A 14596-nucleotide genomic window follows, 5' to 3' on the forward strand; every position below is an offset into this window, starting at 1 on the left:
ACAAACCGTAACAGTTGAGTTTGTTTGTCTTCTTTCATAAATAGTGTGCAAATGGGTTAAAAGAGACGATGTGTTCACAAACATCTGCTGCTTATCTTGGGTATTGTATGACTGACACGCTGTGTTCCAGCGTGGCAGTCAGACAAAACACTGTGCAAACAGGGTCCCGATGAGGAAGTGAAATCAGTACACTAGCATATCAAATAAAACACAATTTCAAACATGTCTGACAGGCAGAAAGCTGATGTTGGCTACATTTGCAGCAACTGCTCCCACAGAAGACTGGTGTGTGTCCCCTGAAGATGAGCATCCCACTGGTCCCCAACTGATCTTTCATATAGAGGAGCAGTCAGATCAAAACCATTTTTCTAATTAACCTTCCATTATTATTTTAATAATTTGTTATTATTTAAGTCATTAACCTTTGGGCCCCCACCCATCATAATAGTCGGGTTGCATTTTTAGGTTTGACTGTTACTATATAAAACCTATTTGGAGAGACGTTTTCTGAAGAAAGGTTAGGATAAAATAATATGTGCTTACTGTCGCCATAGCCTGGTTAGTGTCGGTTAGTTCGGCATCACAATACAACAAATTATTTATCTCCATAAATCCTTTCACAATTAGCAGCATATAGGGTCACTTGCCCCGAGTGTGGACAGATGAGGTGGCATCATCTTAAAAACAACAGTGCTTCAGATACAATAGTGCTCTTTGAAATCATTGAGATACTGCAACATGTCTATTGTAATTGTATTAAAATCATTTTTAAAGAGTACATGCTTTTTAAAAAATTATTTTCATGATATTTGACACCCCAGCTAATACTGGGGATAACCAGGGGTGGCCCAGATCGGTGGCCAGTAGTGGCACAGCCCGCTACAGAAACCTGAAGTGGTACTGATGTTATGATTATCATTATTGTCATGGATTCACTACTGTAAAAATAATATATGTTTTTAATCTCCCTACAACTTTGCAGCGGTTGCAAACAGGCAGATAAACCTCTGTGCAGTGCAGAGGTAGAGACGGTTTTATAAGGAAAGCTTTCAGGCAGCATCTTCATATCATCTGCATCTGCTGACCTGTTTTATTTTTATTACTTAGATATTTTGGGATTTAAAAAAGTATGACATCGTTTGCTTTAATACAGAAGATCAGATCACTGTGTAAATGGAAAAGCTGCTCTCGATAGGCCTCATGTAGCCGCTTAAAGGGGAGGAGTTTGTGTGCAGTTTGCCGAGCGCCGGGGAGAAAAAAGCTTGGGATGACAGTGGATTTGCATCCCTGTAAACGTACATAGGACTCGGGCTTGTGACGGGTGAACAAAAATGACACCGATCAACAAGTCTTCTGTCGGACTCGTGCGTCTGTTCATCAGTCTGATATCTGCGCTGATTTTCTGCCAGATCGGCAAAGCCACGGAGGAGTCCGCTCCGACCGCAGGACGCGCTCTGCATATCGATGACGGGAACTTTTCAAACCGGAATCGCACGGGACAGGAGCCCTTTCAGTCCCAGCAACAAGTGCTGGATCCCCGGCCAGGTTTGTACAGGCTTCAGCGGCTCTCAGCAGCATTTCACCTGGAGCAACTTCGCCAGGTTTAATATCACTGCTGCGTCAAAGTTATTGAGAGTGGAGTCGAAAATAACATTAGGGTTTGAGGAAATAATTCATGTGGCACTTTTACATTTTATTTCCATTTATTTTCTATCAAGCATCACACTGATGGGCTTTTAATAACAGATTAAACTCAGTGAGTCGGCCTTCACCATCTGTATGAGGATTTGCGCTCATGAGCAATAAGCGAAATGGGAGCTGCCATAATTACATGAGTAACAGTTTCTCCATCTGTCTCATTATTCTGCTCCACCACAAGCACGGAGGCAGTTTATTTTCTCTGTGCATTGTTTAAATATCATAACATTCTAATGATAATCATAAAAGCAACAAAATGTCAGGGTTTTCTTTAGGAAAGCAGCTCAGCTATGGACGGGTTTGTCTTGGTTTCCTGTTGGCTGCTTTTAATTTTTTAGAAATGAAGCCACAAACCCTCCCTCCATCTGTACCCTGTGTCTCCCTCACACACACACACAGATGTGTGCACTTTTCAGGAGAAGCGTCTTGTTTACAGCAGAGCAGCAAAGATGAGCTGAAAGAGGGATTTGTTCACCCTGTTCACTCAGCAACTGATTCATGACCCTGTGGGAGTACATTAGCAATCCTTCATCACATGATCAGCCAATGTGTTCACGACTAAAACACTTGGAAATGTCGCCAAGCATGCTGCTGGCTTGTCCTGCCAAACTGTCTCCTCTCAGCTCTGTGTGCCTCCAGCACAGAGTAAACTGTAGAGGCCTGGCTGCCTGCTGCCTACTTGCATGAAAAACAGGAGAAAACTCTGAAATTCAAATGTGGAGAAAAGAGGAAGCAGATGGTTTTTTTTCGCCCCATGCTGAGATGAACATCTTCATTGTTGTCCCCCTCACAAAGGACAAAGCAACAGATTTTAAAGGTTTAATCAATTTAGCCCCAGGGGGGATTTTAATTACTTGACAACAGGGCTAGTTGTTGTTGGGCCACCCCCCTCATCCAGCTCCACCCTAAGCATCTTTTGTCTCACTTCATTATCAGAGTTCTGACTTGTGTTGAAGCTGATTTGGTGCACAGGACAAAAAGTGTGCTTGCGTTTTTCTCCATCAGTGAAGTGTATGGTCTAATTCCAACACACACACACTTAGCATGTTTGTGGTGTGTGTGGGGCATCACCAGAGATAAGTCGCTGTTGGACCATCTGTTTGTCCTGCCTGGTGGTCTCCCAGAACTGACCAGTCAACGTGTTTGTGTTCCATCCTGTCATCTTAATTTTGCTCATACTGTTTGCTGCGGTGATGTACTGCAACGCTGCATCTGCTCGATATATTAGTAAAAGCAAACTGAAGTGCTTCAAGCCACAGACATGTTGTTTCCAATTATTATATTTTGGCATTCTGATATTTTATTTCAGGGAATCAAGCTTGTTATTTGAATGTGCACACAAGGATGAAGAAGGCGTTTGATAATACTTCATCAAAGCAGTAAGGCACTATTTCTGTGTGACAACACTATTCAATTCAACTTTATTTATGTAGCGCCAATTCACAACAAAGTCATCTCAGGGCACTTTACAGAATAAAGTCAAGATTATAAAGATGTATAAAGAGAACCCAACAATTCCCCCTTGAACAAGCCATGGGCAACAGTGGAGAGGAAAAACTCCCTTTAACGGAAGAAACCTCCAGCAGAACCAGGCTCAGAAAAGAACAGAGCAACAAAAAGCAACAACAAATCATCGGGCAGGTTGGTAGGACCAGTAGCTGGAAGACACACAGCTTCAAAGCCGGGGACACCTGCCGAAAGGGACAGAGAGAGGGGGACAGAGAAGGACAAAGACAACTACGGGAGAGAACACACAGGGTTAATGACATACAGTGGTGACAATTGGGGGGTGAGAGGAGAGGAAAGAGGGTCAAGAGGAGGAAAGGAGCTCAGAGCATCGGGGGGTGGGTCTCCCAGCAGTTTAAGCCTATAGCAGCATAGCAACTATCATGTTGTAGTCTGGCGGCGTCTCAACCCCAAACCGTCCACCTTAGCCATCGTGGTTGTGCAGGCAGTCCATATCTGAGCACACAAGCCTGGTAAAATCAGGGATGGTTGTATCAGGAAGCTCATCTGATGTAAAACCCTGTGTCATCAACGTGCAGACCAATGACCCACTGTGGCGACCGCACAGGATAAGCCGAAAGAAACAAAAGTCATCATCTGCTCGATAATAACAGTATTCCAACCACATCACACACACACACTACATGGCATCTATTTCTCAGACATCCAATTTCAATCCACTTCATAAACCTCTTTTTGGCATGGTTCCATTGGCCAAATGGGGAGATTATAGTAATCTGGCACAAAACACCTCCACTTCAGACTGCATTCTGTTTGGCCACTAACACACACACAGAGAGGAGGCTTCTTCTCTCCCAGAACAAACATCATTTTGTCCATTTGCACTTGCATAAAACATGTATCCCAGTGGGATAACACTAACACAGCCAAATATGGATATTTCTTTTGTATTGTGGCTGAAAAACACAAGAGCTCCCAGGAACTCCAGGCATTTGTCTGCTTCTGGTCAAAGGGACTAGTTAGGGGCAAGGGTATGCGTTGATCTGTTTATCTGGCCTTGGCACTTGCTGAAATATTGGGAAACGCTGGTAGCATAAGGCATGGCTTTATGAATTTCAGTAGAGCTTTGGCAGATTGTTTTGCACCAGGATTATGAGCAGCCAGTCCAGCAGCAAATTCAACCACTACTACTGTCACTGTCAAGTTATCTCCATTAGAGAGTGATGCTTACAACATTATGGCTGGTGAGAGTCCTGCTATGGCACTAATGCAGCTTTAGTTACTAGTAAAAAGTACATTAAGGATGCTTTTTATAGTCTTGAAGCACAAAGTGAATGTGACATACTGTACTGTATCTGTGGAGAGTTGATGACAAGCCAGCTGCTGAGATTTATGGCTCCCAAAGGCTCAGTCTGCAGCCCAGACTGGAATACAGTAGAGAATATTTACAGTAGGACAGGAGGTGAAGGAGGATACAGTACCTTGATATTAACCAGTGCCAGCAGGAGTTTGCAGCACTACACAGTACTTTTGATGCAGAGCAGGTCCTTGGAAGTTTTGTTCAGTGGTTTGACGAGAAGTTATAAACATGGAACGTGGGTTACGATTTGTCCCACTGCACCAACACCTGTCGAATTCATTTTTTCAGTCGTAAAAGGTGCTGCTCTAACCTCACGATATGCCAGCAAGATAGATTATTTATTGCAAGATGTTCATACATACTTGTGTTACAAACATTAAACTTTACTTCGACAGTTCACATTTAAAACAGCATGATTAAGCTTTAAATATAACCGTGACATATTGTCTCCATTAAAGTTTTTACGGTGTGCGTGTTGGTTCACAGTTGTGTATTTGCATATTACATATATATTCATCAGCATAGTATTTATTGCAAATTCAGCCAGTAAAAATGCTGCTTCATCAGTTATTAGTTGTTTTTAAATTATTTATCAAAAGGGGATGCAAACTTTTGCAGTAAATTAATTGTCTTTATTTTAATATAATTTCTTTCTACACTCCTTAACAATTTTTGCAACTTCAGATGATGAAAGATGATTTGCACCAGCTGCATGTGCATGGGAATTATGTCAGTTTGAGGGATAAGTTTGCATCCCCTTCCAATGAAATGGCATGTACAGTAGAGGGATGCAAGCTTAATAATCATAATTTATTGGTTTGACCATTGCTGATCTGGAAATTTTAAGAACTTTCATGCTCACCTGAAAACTTTCTATTAAATCAGCATATTAATAATTAATAATATCTTTTTTTCCCATCCAGGTTCTTACTTTAACTTGAAAGTCCAGGTTAACGACATGCTGAGTCATCAGCACCTGCAACAGGCAGTGGTGGATGTCTACACTAATTACACCAGGACCCACACAGCTCTTACTGGGGAGGACGGTGGTGTTTTGCTTCATGTACCTTATGAAATGGGGCTGCCCATCATGATTGTGGTCAGCAAAGATGGCTACATTTGCCAGCTCCTGCCCTGTAAAACAAGGAGTTTGCCAAGTAAGATGTTTATGTGTGTACAGTATGTGTTTAATTCAACAATGGCCTTTATCAAATAGATAAATATAGAAAAGGTAGTGTAGGTTTAATGTTGGCTCTCATGATAATGGATAGCTTGAAATGCTTACCGTTGCTGAGATGCACTCAGTTTGATTTAAGTATGATAGAAAATTCGATAATTTCCAGCTACATTGTTCGACATGGTTGTCGAGGCCTCAAGCCTTAGTCAACCAATGATCTTGTACAGAGACATAAATAGCAGTGGTTTTACCCTGATTGTGAGACTGGAAAATGTAAAGTCATGATATAAAATCCTGCTAAACAGTACATTAATGATATTCTAAATTTTCTGGTAGCCATTGTAAAGATAATTTTCATTCCACCCAACTTCACCGACACCTAATTTGGTAGCAGATCCAAGAAAAAACATTTGTCGATGAGGTCGTGTGTAGACGTTACATTACCATCTGGTGAAAACATACAGCTAATTTTGCTTCCTTCTGCTCCCTCTGTTGTCATTGCTGTAGTATTTTCATCAGTGACCATGTCACTTCTTGCACTGAACCAAGGGAACATCTGGTTCTTTGACGACTCTGTCCTGATCACTGGCAAAACATCAGGTACTGCATAGATTAGGTCACATTTTTTGTTCTGTTTTTTTTTTTTTTTCTTCATTGCAAATGCACTTTCTGTTTCTCCGCTAGCTACAATAGAAGGGAAATACCTTTATTTTATAAACATATATCCAAAGTTTTATTATGTTTTGTTGTATTTGCAGATGCTTCATCCCATCCTGTTGTCCAGTTTCCAAAGAGCTTGCTGAATCTGACAAACACCAGTAATGTCACCACTGTTAAAGCCTACATGACCATTCCCAAGCTCTCATCAGACGATGAAAGCTTCAGTACTTTTGGCATCATGAGCAGTAAATCAGGTAGAAATGTGAGGGTGTGTTCCACTACAGTATTCTGACTTTTGCCTTCAAAATAATTGAATTAAATGTAGAAAAACCTAAATCCTATGATTGAAATCAGTTTGATTGCATTTTAAATAACTCTTAAAGTCTGCCTTAAATCAACAGACAGGTGTCCGTATGAATATAGAAACAGTAAATGATCAAAGAGAAGATTCAAAGGCATCTGAAGACGACTTTACTTCAGCTTTAAACTTCCCACTTAGTTACAACAAGTAAATATTCCAATATTTATTTAATATTTACTTTATTCTAAAGTTTCAGCAGATTAGTTTATAATTCACTTTTTTTCCACTACAACATAACCGGAAAACATCATTATGGGAAACACAGAGGAATAAAAAATAAAAAAACTTTTAAGTTAAAATAAAAAAAAAATTGTTTTTGAAGATATTCACTTCATTTAATAAACTCTAATATTCCAGTTTTACCTGTGGATACACATTTGTATAATACCGGAAGCAGAACAAGAACTGTACATTTTCACCCCCATCAATTCATCATTTCATCATTGAAATAGTTTAAGAAGAGACTGTAGCAAAGCCTGTATGTACAGGAGCCACACGGAAAAAAATGTGAACCCATCCTTAAAACACTGACTCCATCTAGTGGTTGTACATAAACCATAGGCTGAAAGTGTCATCTAGACACAAATTCTACACAAAATTGCTAAAACTAGCTGCAGCAAAATTAATTCCAGATCACCGCATAAGCAGGAGTGTGCAGTCCGTCATTATTTGTCACTTTGTCCCGTGAGTTCAGAGTCGCCACAGCAGATCATTGTCCGCATGTTGATTTGGCACAGTTTTTACGCCAGATGCCCTTCCTGACGCAACCCCTCCCCAATTTCTATCTGGCTTGGACCGGCACTGCACAGCTTGTCACTGTTGATCACATAATCCAAGTAGCTCTCAATACGGTCAATTAAACTACTATTTTAATTTCTGCCCAGAACACATATTATTCAGCTCATCCTAAGCACTGTGTCTTGTTTGTTTAGGATATGTCAGTGTGGAGTTGAGTCCAGTGGCAGCTGTCAGTGTGCAGATTTTTTCAGAGGACACAGAGTTACATGTAAATGGGCCCATAGAGATCCGCCTCAGCATCACTGGTAACTGTGGACTTAAGACTTCAGATGTTGTTCCAGCCTGGTTCTTCAACCAAACCACTGGTGAGTAAATTTCATGAGCATTCATAGATTTAATTTAAGAAGAATATGTGCGACCTGTGAGGATGATATTAAGATTTCAATTTATAGATTGATGAAGACCTTTTTAGTAGCTGGCAGCAGAACATAACAGCAGGAAACTACATATTAGCTTCCTGCTGAAGACACTGAATGGAAAAAAAGCTCAAAATAAATTACAATGATTTTTTTCTTTATGTGCAACACACGTAACAACGACACTGACCTTAACAGAACTTGGGCCTTTGTCTTAGTCGTTCAGCAAATATTAGAATTCATTATTGCTCAGCCAAAAAAAAAAAAAAAAAGATTTTTGGGATCTGTGACTTGAAATCAATGTGCAGGGGGATTTTAAGTACAAATTTAAAATATAAATTTTAAATTTATAGAGTTACAAATGTGTCTCAGCTTAGGGACGTGTTCGTGTGCGGTCCCTATTCAGCCTAGATAAAGAGGCTAATTAACCTTGTTCAGTTAATCATGGATCAGCTGACCTCGGGTTAATAGACTTATGACCAAAAATCCACTTAGATTTAACAATGATTCGCTAATTTGTTAACTGTCTTAAACCACATACTATTACAAGCAAAGTCTCTTCAATCAGACAAATGATGCGGTTGCTTACTGTATGTGAAATGCTACTCAGATGTAGTAGTCATTTTATATCAACTTTTGGCCGGTGACCAAGAGAGATTATTGGGAGCATGTGCAGGAAGGTAGAGCGGTTGTCCACCAGTCACGCAGTTGTTGGTTCAATCCCCAGCTCCTTCAGTCACACATCGAAATGTCCTTGAGCAAGACACTGAACCCCAACTTCACTGCTCCCAGTGAGCATTGGCCAGCTGCATAGCAGCTCCCCCATCAGTGTGTGATTGGGTGAATAAGAAGCAGTGTAAAGTGCTTTTAGTTCCAATAGGTAGAAAAGTAAGTTTAAAGCTGCAGGCATGTAATTGTTTACTGCACCTCTGGATTGGACAGTAGAAATTGTGGAAATTTAAATTGTGCTAAATTCATAACAATTTTGACCTTTTTATTTGGTTCACTTAGGTGGATGGATGAGAAAAGGACTAGGAAAAGTGATGACAGTAGATGGAAAACTCATATGGGCATTCACAGCACCTCACCTAGGCTACTGGATTGCAGCAATTTTGCCATCTACTAGAGGCAAGTGCCCACTATAAACCCTGTAAGAAGTTGTATAGTGTGCAGTAACGTAGCAGTGCTATGGTAATCAGTAAAATGTATCAAACAAGGTTCATAAGTGATAACCAATCATTTATGATAGTTGTAAAGTTTTTAACACCATTTAGCAATTGTGCCACTGTAACTGCTCTAATAAAATAGTAATAAATAGTAATATTAATGACTAAGGAACACAAAAAACTTAAATACAGTTTTATAATTGATTATCATTGATTGGAAAAAATGTATTAAATCACAACTATTTTGAAACAGTATGCAGCTTTTTCAGTTTCATCCATGTAGATTTTTCCTGCATGATATTTCTTCTCATTTGAACCGCTTTTCACAATTGCTTTAGGTTTCTTTGGACTTGCCCACCCCACGGACTTCCTTTTACAAGATTCATCTTTCCTGGTGGCTCTCCTCGGTGGAATGCTTGTATTTATCGCTTTGCTGGTTGGATTATTATATTGCTACAGGTGAAAAGGCCTTTTATCTCATATAGTCTATGTATTTTATAAGTGGTGGTGATGGTGATATAGTTGCTTATATATGTAAAGGTCTTTTTTTTTTTTTTGTTGGAATCTTTCAGTATGTGTTTACTTTCCAATTAAATTTTACTTTATAGACTTAGTGAAGTAGTTCCTGTTTACTGGTTATTATATTTCAATAGAAGAGCCAAATATTGTTATTAAGTTATTACAGCACAGTGTAATAGTTTAGGGAAGTTGTGTAGATATTTACTGACAAATTTCTCTAGAGTGACTTGAGAATGTGCTGTGACACGTTGTTTGGCATTTTGGAATTTTTTGACTCCATTGAAATTCATACCTGTGTTAAATCCAAGCTGAGCTGCCATCTGAGCAGAGCCATTTGTTATGCAATGAATATATTATAACTTTCAGGTATTTAACACAGGGTCATAAAAATGGCAAGAATTATAAGTGATTATAAAAGCAAATCTATGACATGTAATAATTAATGTGCTCTGTACTCCCACTGCATAGTCATGGGGTTTAGAATATCCAGGATGTGGTTAACCTAAATTGAATGTCCTTCCCTAGCTCATTAGTCTGCATGTGTTTCTCTTTTACAGACGGTCTCTTAGGGACACCAAGACACAGAAGACCCAACCTATAATAAAGAAAGATCAAACTACTAGCACATGTGACCATGACATCATTGAATTGTCTTCAGGGGACAACTCAGAGCCACAGAATGGGCTTAACAAATCATTCACAGAAAGAGATGATACCCAACACAGAGCCTCTGTTAATTCAATGCACAGCAGCAGTGTAATAGCTAATCCCAATGCTGTGGCCATTCCGATGGAGTGTAATGAACTGGGGCTTAAAACTGACCTGGATAACTTGATGTGTTTGCACAAAACAGCAGAGCACATGAAAGTACCAGCACCACTGACTGAGAATTTATTTTTCTACAACCAGCCTGTTGCCATTCTTCACGCTCCAGCGTTCTTCCACTTGGAGGAGCAGTCAGAGCAGCACCAGTGGAGTAGGTCGGCGACTCTGCCTCGTGCCGGGGCTTCAAATAGTGCTGCAAGTGAATCCCTGAATAAAGATAGCTTCACCCAGACACTGTCAAAGGGGCCATCTTTGACTCAGACAGCAGAAACTGAAGACCAGCTTGGTGTTCTTGGGGGCTCTCAGGAAGCAACTTCCACCAACACATCCAGGAGTCATTTCAGCTTTCCAGAGTCAGCGTCGGTCCCAGGAACATTAAATAAAATCCGGGACAGCAGGCACTCAGTGCACGGCTTGGCAGAACTGTCTAAAATTCCCTCAACTCAGGCTCCTCGAGCCTGGTTTGTATCATTGGAGGGAAAACCTGCAGCTGAGATCCATTATGCTGTGTCGGAACAGCAGAGGAGACGAAGACCAGTGGAGAGTCGAGAAACCAGCTTAGACTCTGGGGTGGATATGAGCGAACTGAACCAATCGTCTGGAAGGAGGACTGTAACGGTGGAACGCAATGCAACTTTTGTCAAAACCAGTAAAAATGCACCTCCACAGTAAAAGCTTGCGATGCCTCCATGTCTACAGACCTCTACCCCAACACTTCTACGTATGTGTTTAACATCCATCCATTCAATTAATAACCACTTAGGGGGGGCTGGAGCTGATCACAGCTTTAGTGAGCAAACAGTAGGACTCTGGAAAGGCCTCCATTCGATTCAAAGCCCACACAGAGAGACAGACAACCCCCTAGAGTCACCAATTAACCTAGCATACAGGTCTTTGGACTGTGGGAGGAAACCGGAGCAACTGGAGGAAACCATCATAAGCACAGTGAACATATGGAAACTAGAAACAAGATTCCAGACTTTTGACTTTCTAGCCAGCAGTACAATGACACTGTCCACTTTATTTACCTTATTGCTTAAATATTATCATGTTAACTGTTCCATTTTTCCCAACCATCAGATTGCACACACGTGTCTCTACACGAACAACTGCTGCAGTCTACAAGAATCAGTATTAGACCCACCGCTTTTGGAGGAATGTAAATACAGAAATGTATGAGTGTTTGTGATAAGTCCACTGAAATAAAACTAAAGTAATAAAAATGTAAAGGAACCAGGTGTTGGTTCCTCCTGTCTGCTGCAGGTTGTGGAGCTTCTTGGCCATAATTGATTTGGTAGAAGTTTCTTGTCAGTCCGTCATTTATCAGTGTTTCCTGGTGCAATGCATTCATAAGTAAAAAGGACTCATACATTTGATTAAAAGTGCTGACACATGAATGCACAAATAACCAATCAATGAATAAGTCAGATTTCTGTTGCAGGACATGTAAAGTTGTCAAACCACCTTTACCTAAGTAAATTTTCCAATGCAGTATTTTTACTTCACTCCACTCTGTGGTACCCTGAGTACTTCATCCCACACTACCCAACAGTCTTTGCAGAGATTGGAAAATCTGCCTCGAAAGCACAACCATTTCAGCAACACTCCATCAATCAGGTATGTATAGCAAAGTGGTTAGAGCAAAACCACAGCTTCTTTGGATTTTCCCAACTAGCATTTAAAAAAATGCATGATAAAAACTGTAGAGAGAACTATATGCACTTTGTCTGGTGATCATGAACCACTGCAAATTCTCTGACTAATTCAGCCAAGACAATGCTGGAGTAAATGGTCTGTACTTATATAGCTCTGTTCTACGTATTGGTACTCAAAGCACTCTACACTTCTTCTCATTCACCCATTCGCACTCACAATCACACACCGATGGGGGAGCTGCTATGCAGCTGGCTAACATTCACCGGGAGCAACTAAGTTGGGGTTCAGTGTCTTGCTCAAGCCAGGGATCGAACCACAAACAGTGGGATTGGTGGATGACTGCTCTACCTTCTCCTCCACAGACTTGCCAGTGAAGTGGCTTTAGGATGAGTGTCTGAACCTAGACTTAAACCCTGTAGAAGATGTGAGTTAACAGATTCTTCCCAACCAGTCCAATGGTGCTTGAGAAAATCTCTCAGCAACAGTAGAATAAATTGCTAAAACATTAGTGTGCAAAGTTCGTACAGATTGATGCTGCCAGAGTGGCTTCTACACACACGTCTCTACACTTCTTATATAGAAATGTCAGATTTTGACTTTTAATGAGTTGGCAAACATTTAAAAAGCACAATCCCAATTTACTTTTAGTATGATCCATTGTAAACTGATGGACAATCTCTAATTAAATGTAATATTGTTTAAATACTTTCTTACGCTAATGCATATTAATGTACTCACAGTATTAAAACTCTATAGGACTGATGGCAAATCCTGTACTACTCTACTTTAAATTACAGGTGACAATAATTTTCAACAGCTGGAATCCCAAGAACCTACCGTACCACATGTTTTCTGTAAGGATCAAACCTAGTTGGATGTAGAAAGCAACATAGTGTCACATTTGGCTGCCAATACTTTCAGTGCCCATGTCACAACAACCCAGAGACAAGAAGAAAACCTCCATATGTTTATTCTTATTCTCATTCTTTTTTTCGTAAGTCTTAAGTGGTTAGGTTAGTTAGGGTTAGACACTAAGTAAAGGAAAAAAAGAGGATCTTCTTACTTTTTTATTTACAGTCAAAATAATATTCAAATGGTTTGCAAATTGTTGTGTTTTTCATTTACATTTTTCACAATATCCTAAGTTTTTGTGGAAAAAAAAAAAGAAAAAACTGCAAAATCACAATGTAAAGGTGAAAGCAAAGCAGGCTATAGAGCCTACAGAGGCAAATTAAAGTAAAATAAAAACAAAGCTATGTTCAGGTAAAGCGTTAGTTACTTTAGCTCTGCCGTGATGTCACTAGTCGCTGATACCAGTCGTATTCACTCACTGGCCCCTTTTGCAGCTACAAAATTATCAAAATCCCAATAAAGCTATCTGCCTTCTATCACCAGGCCTTTCTAACATGGTCACTTATTTACAAGCATATTTATTCACCCCATACATATTTTGCATGGAACAATACAACAAAATTTTGGAATATTGGTTCCAAATTAACATTCTCTTAATTGATCAGTTATTCAGTAGAGATTGTTCACTACTTACCTATGCAGACTTTTACTGCAGTACAATATTCATGTTACAAGTGATTATGCAAAGGTTTTTGGTGCAATCTTGTCTGGCATATGCATGTTAATCATCTTATTCTACTTCCTCTCACTCCAGTCCATTCTATTTTAGGCAATATCTGTCTCTCCTCACACCCCTATAGCAAGAATAGGTCTATAAGAAATATACCTCAGAGATATGTCACCACAATACCAAATGCTGTTGTTTCTAACTGGAATGGTTTTGTGGATGATATAAGGTCTGGCTTTTACCCGATCGCCAGGTAAAATAGGTATATTCCAAACTTATTCATAAAGTCTACCCAGTTAAAACATATCGAAAAACGAACATTGACTTAGATTGTAATTTTTGCTGCAATTCCCTTGAGACTGGTGTTCATTTATTTTGGTGTTGCACATCAATAAAAATTGTTGTTTTATTAACACCCCATTGGAGGAACTCTGACAGTACATTTCTTGAATCTAGGCCTTAAAAACAATGATATTTTGTACTTTGTTAAACATTTTGTTTACATTATGCTACTAGCACTATTCTGTTGTTGTTGTTGTATTTTTTTGTATGTCTATTGTAAATCAGAATTTCTCTGTGAACTTTTTTAATCACAATAAAGTAAAAAAAAACAAAACAACAAAACCAAACAAAAGAAAGAACACTCACTGACCACATAATTAGGTACACCGTTACAATCTAATCCAATCCAACACAGCAGCTCTGCCATAAATTCTGCTTTTACAATGTTATCATTTCTCAGTTTTGAGTTGAAACTGTCAGAAAGTTGATAATTCTACTCTCTGTTTATTATTGGGGTCAAAGTGGGTAGTGGAGTGGTACTGGAGTGCATTATATAACTTTTTATATAAAACCTTTGGCCCCCTCATTTATTCTAAATACAATGCAGATCTTGGCAGGCAGACTAAACACGTCATAAACACTGCCTGGCCACTCCCTCAATTCAAGTTTATTGTACAGTAACTCCTCCTTTA

At 39.6% G+C, this 14596-nt stretch overlaps 1 protein-coding gene across 1 annotated transcript; it reads left to right on the forward strand.

Moving 5' to 3' along the window:
• Nucleotides 1-1210: 1210 nt before the first annotated feature.
• On the forward strand, nucleotides 1211-12082 carry LOC137133510 (protein FAM171B-like). The gene is made up of 8 exons (XM_067517186.1): nucleotides 1211-1545; nucleotides 5449-5682; nucleotides 6210-6302; nucleotides 6461-6616; nucleotides 7656-7826; nucleotides 8889-9005; nucleotides 9382-9502; nucleotides 10120-12082. The coding sequence occupies exons 1-8, from the start codon at nucleotides 1332-1334 to the stop codon at nucleotides 11057-11059; spliced, it is 2046 nt and encodes a 681-aa protein (XP_067373287.1). The 5' UTR covers nucleotides 1211-1331; the 3' UTR covers nucleotides 11060-12082.
• The last annotated feature ends 2514 nt before the right edge of the window (nucleotides 12083-14596 follow it).

The sequence above is a fragment of the Channa argus genome, chromosome 9, assembly GCF_033026475.1.
Source record: "Channa argus isolate prfri chromosome 9, Channa argus male v1.0, whole genome shotgun sequence".
Lineage (NCBI taxonomy): Eukaryota > Metazoa > Chordata > Actinopteri > Anabantiformes > Channidae > Channa > Channa argus.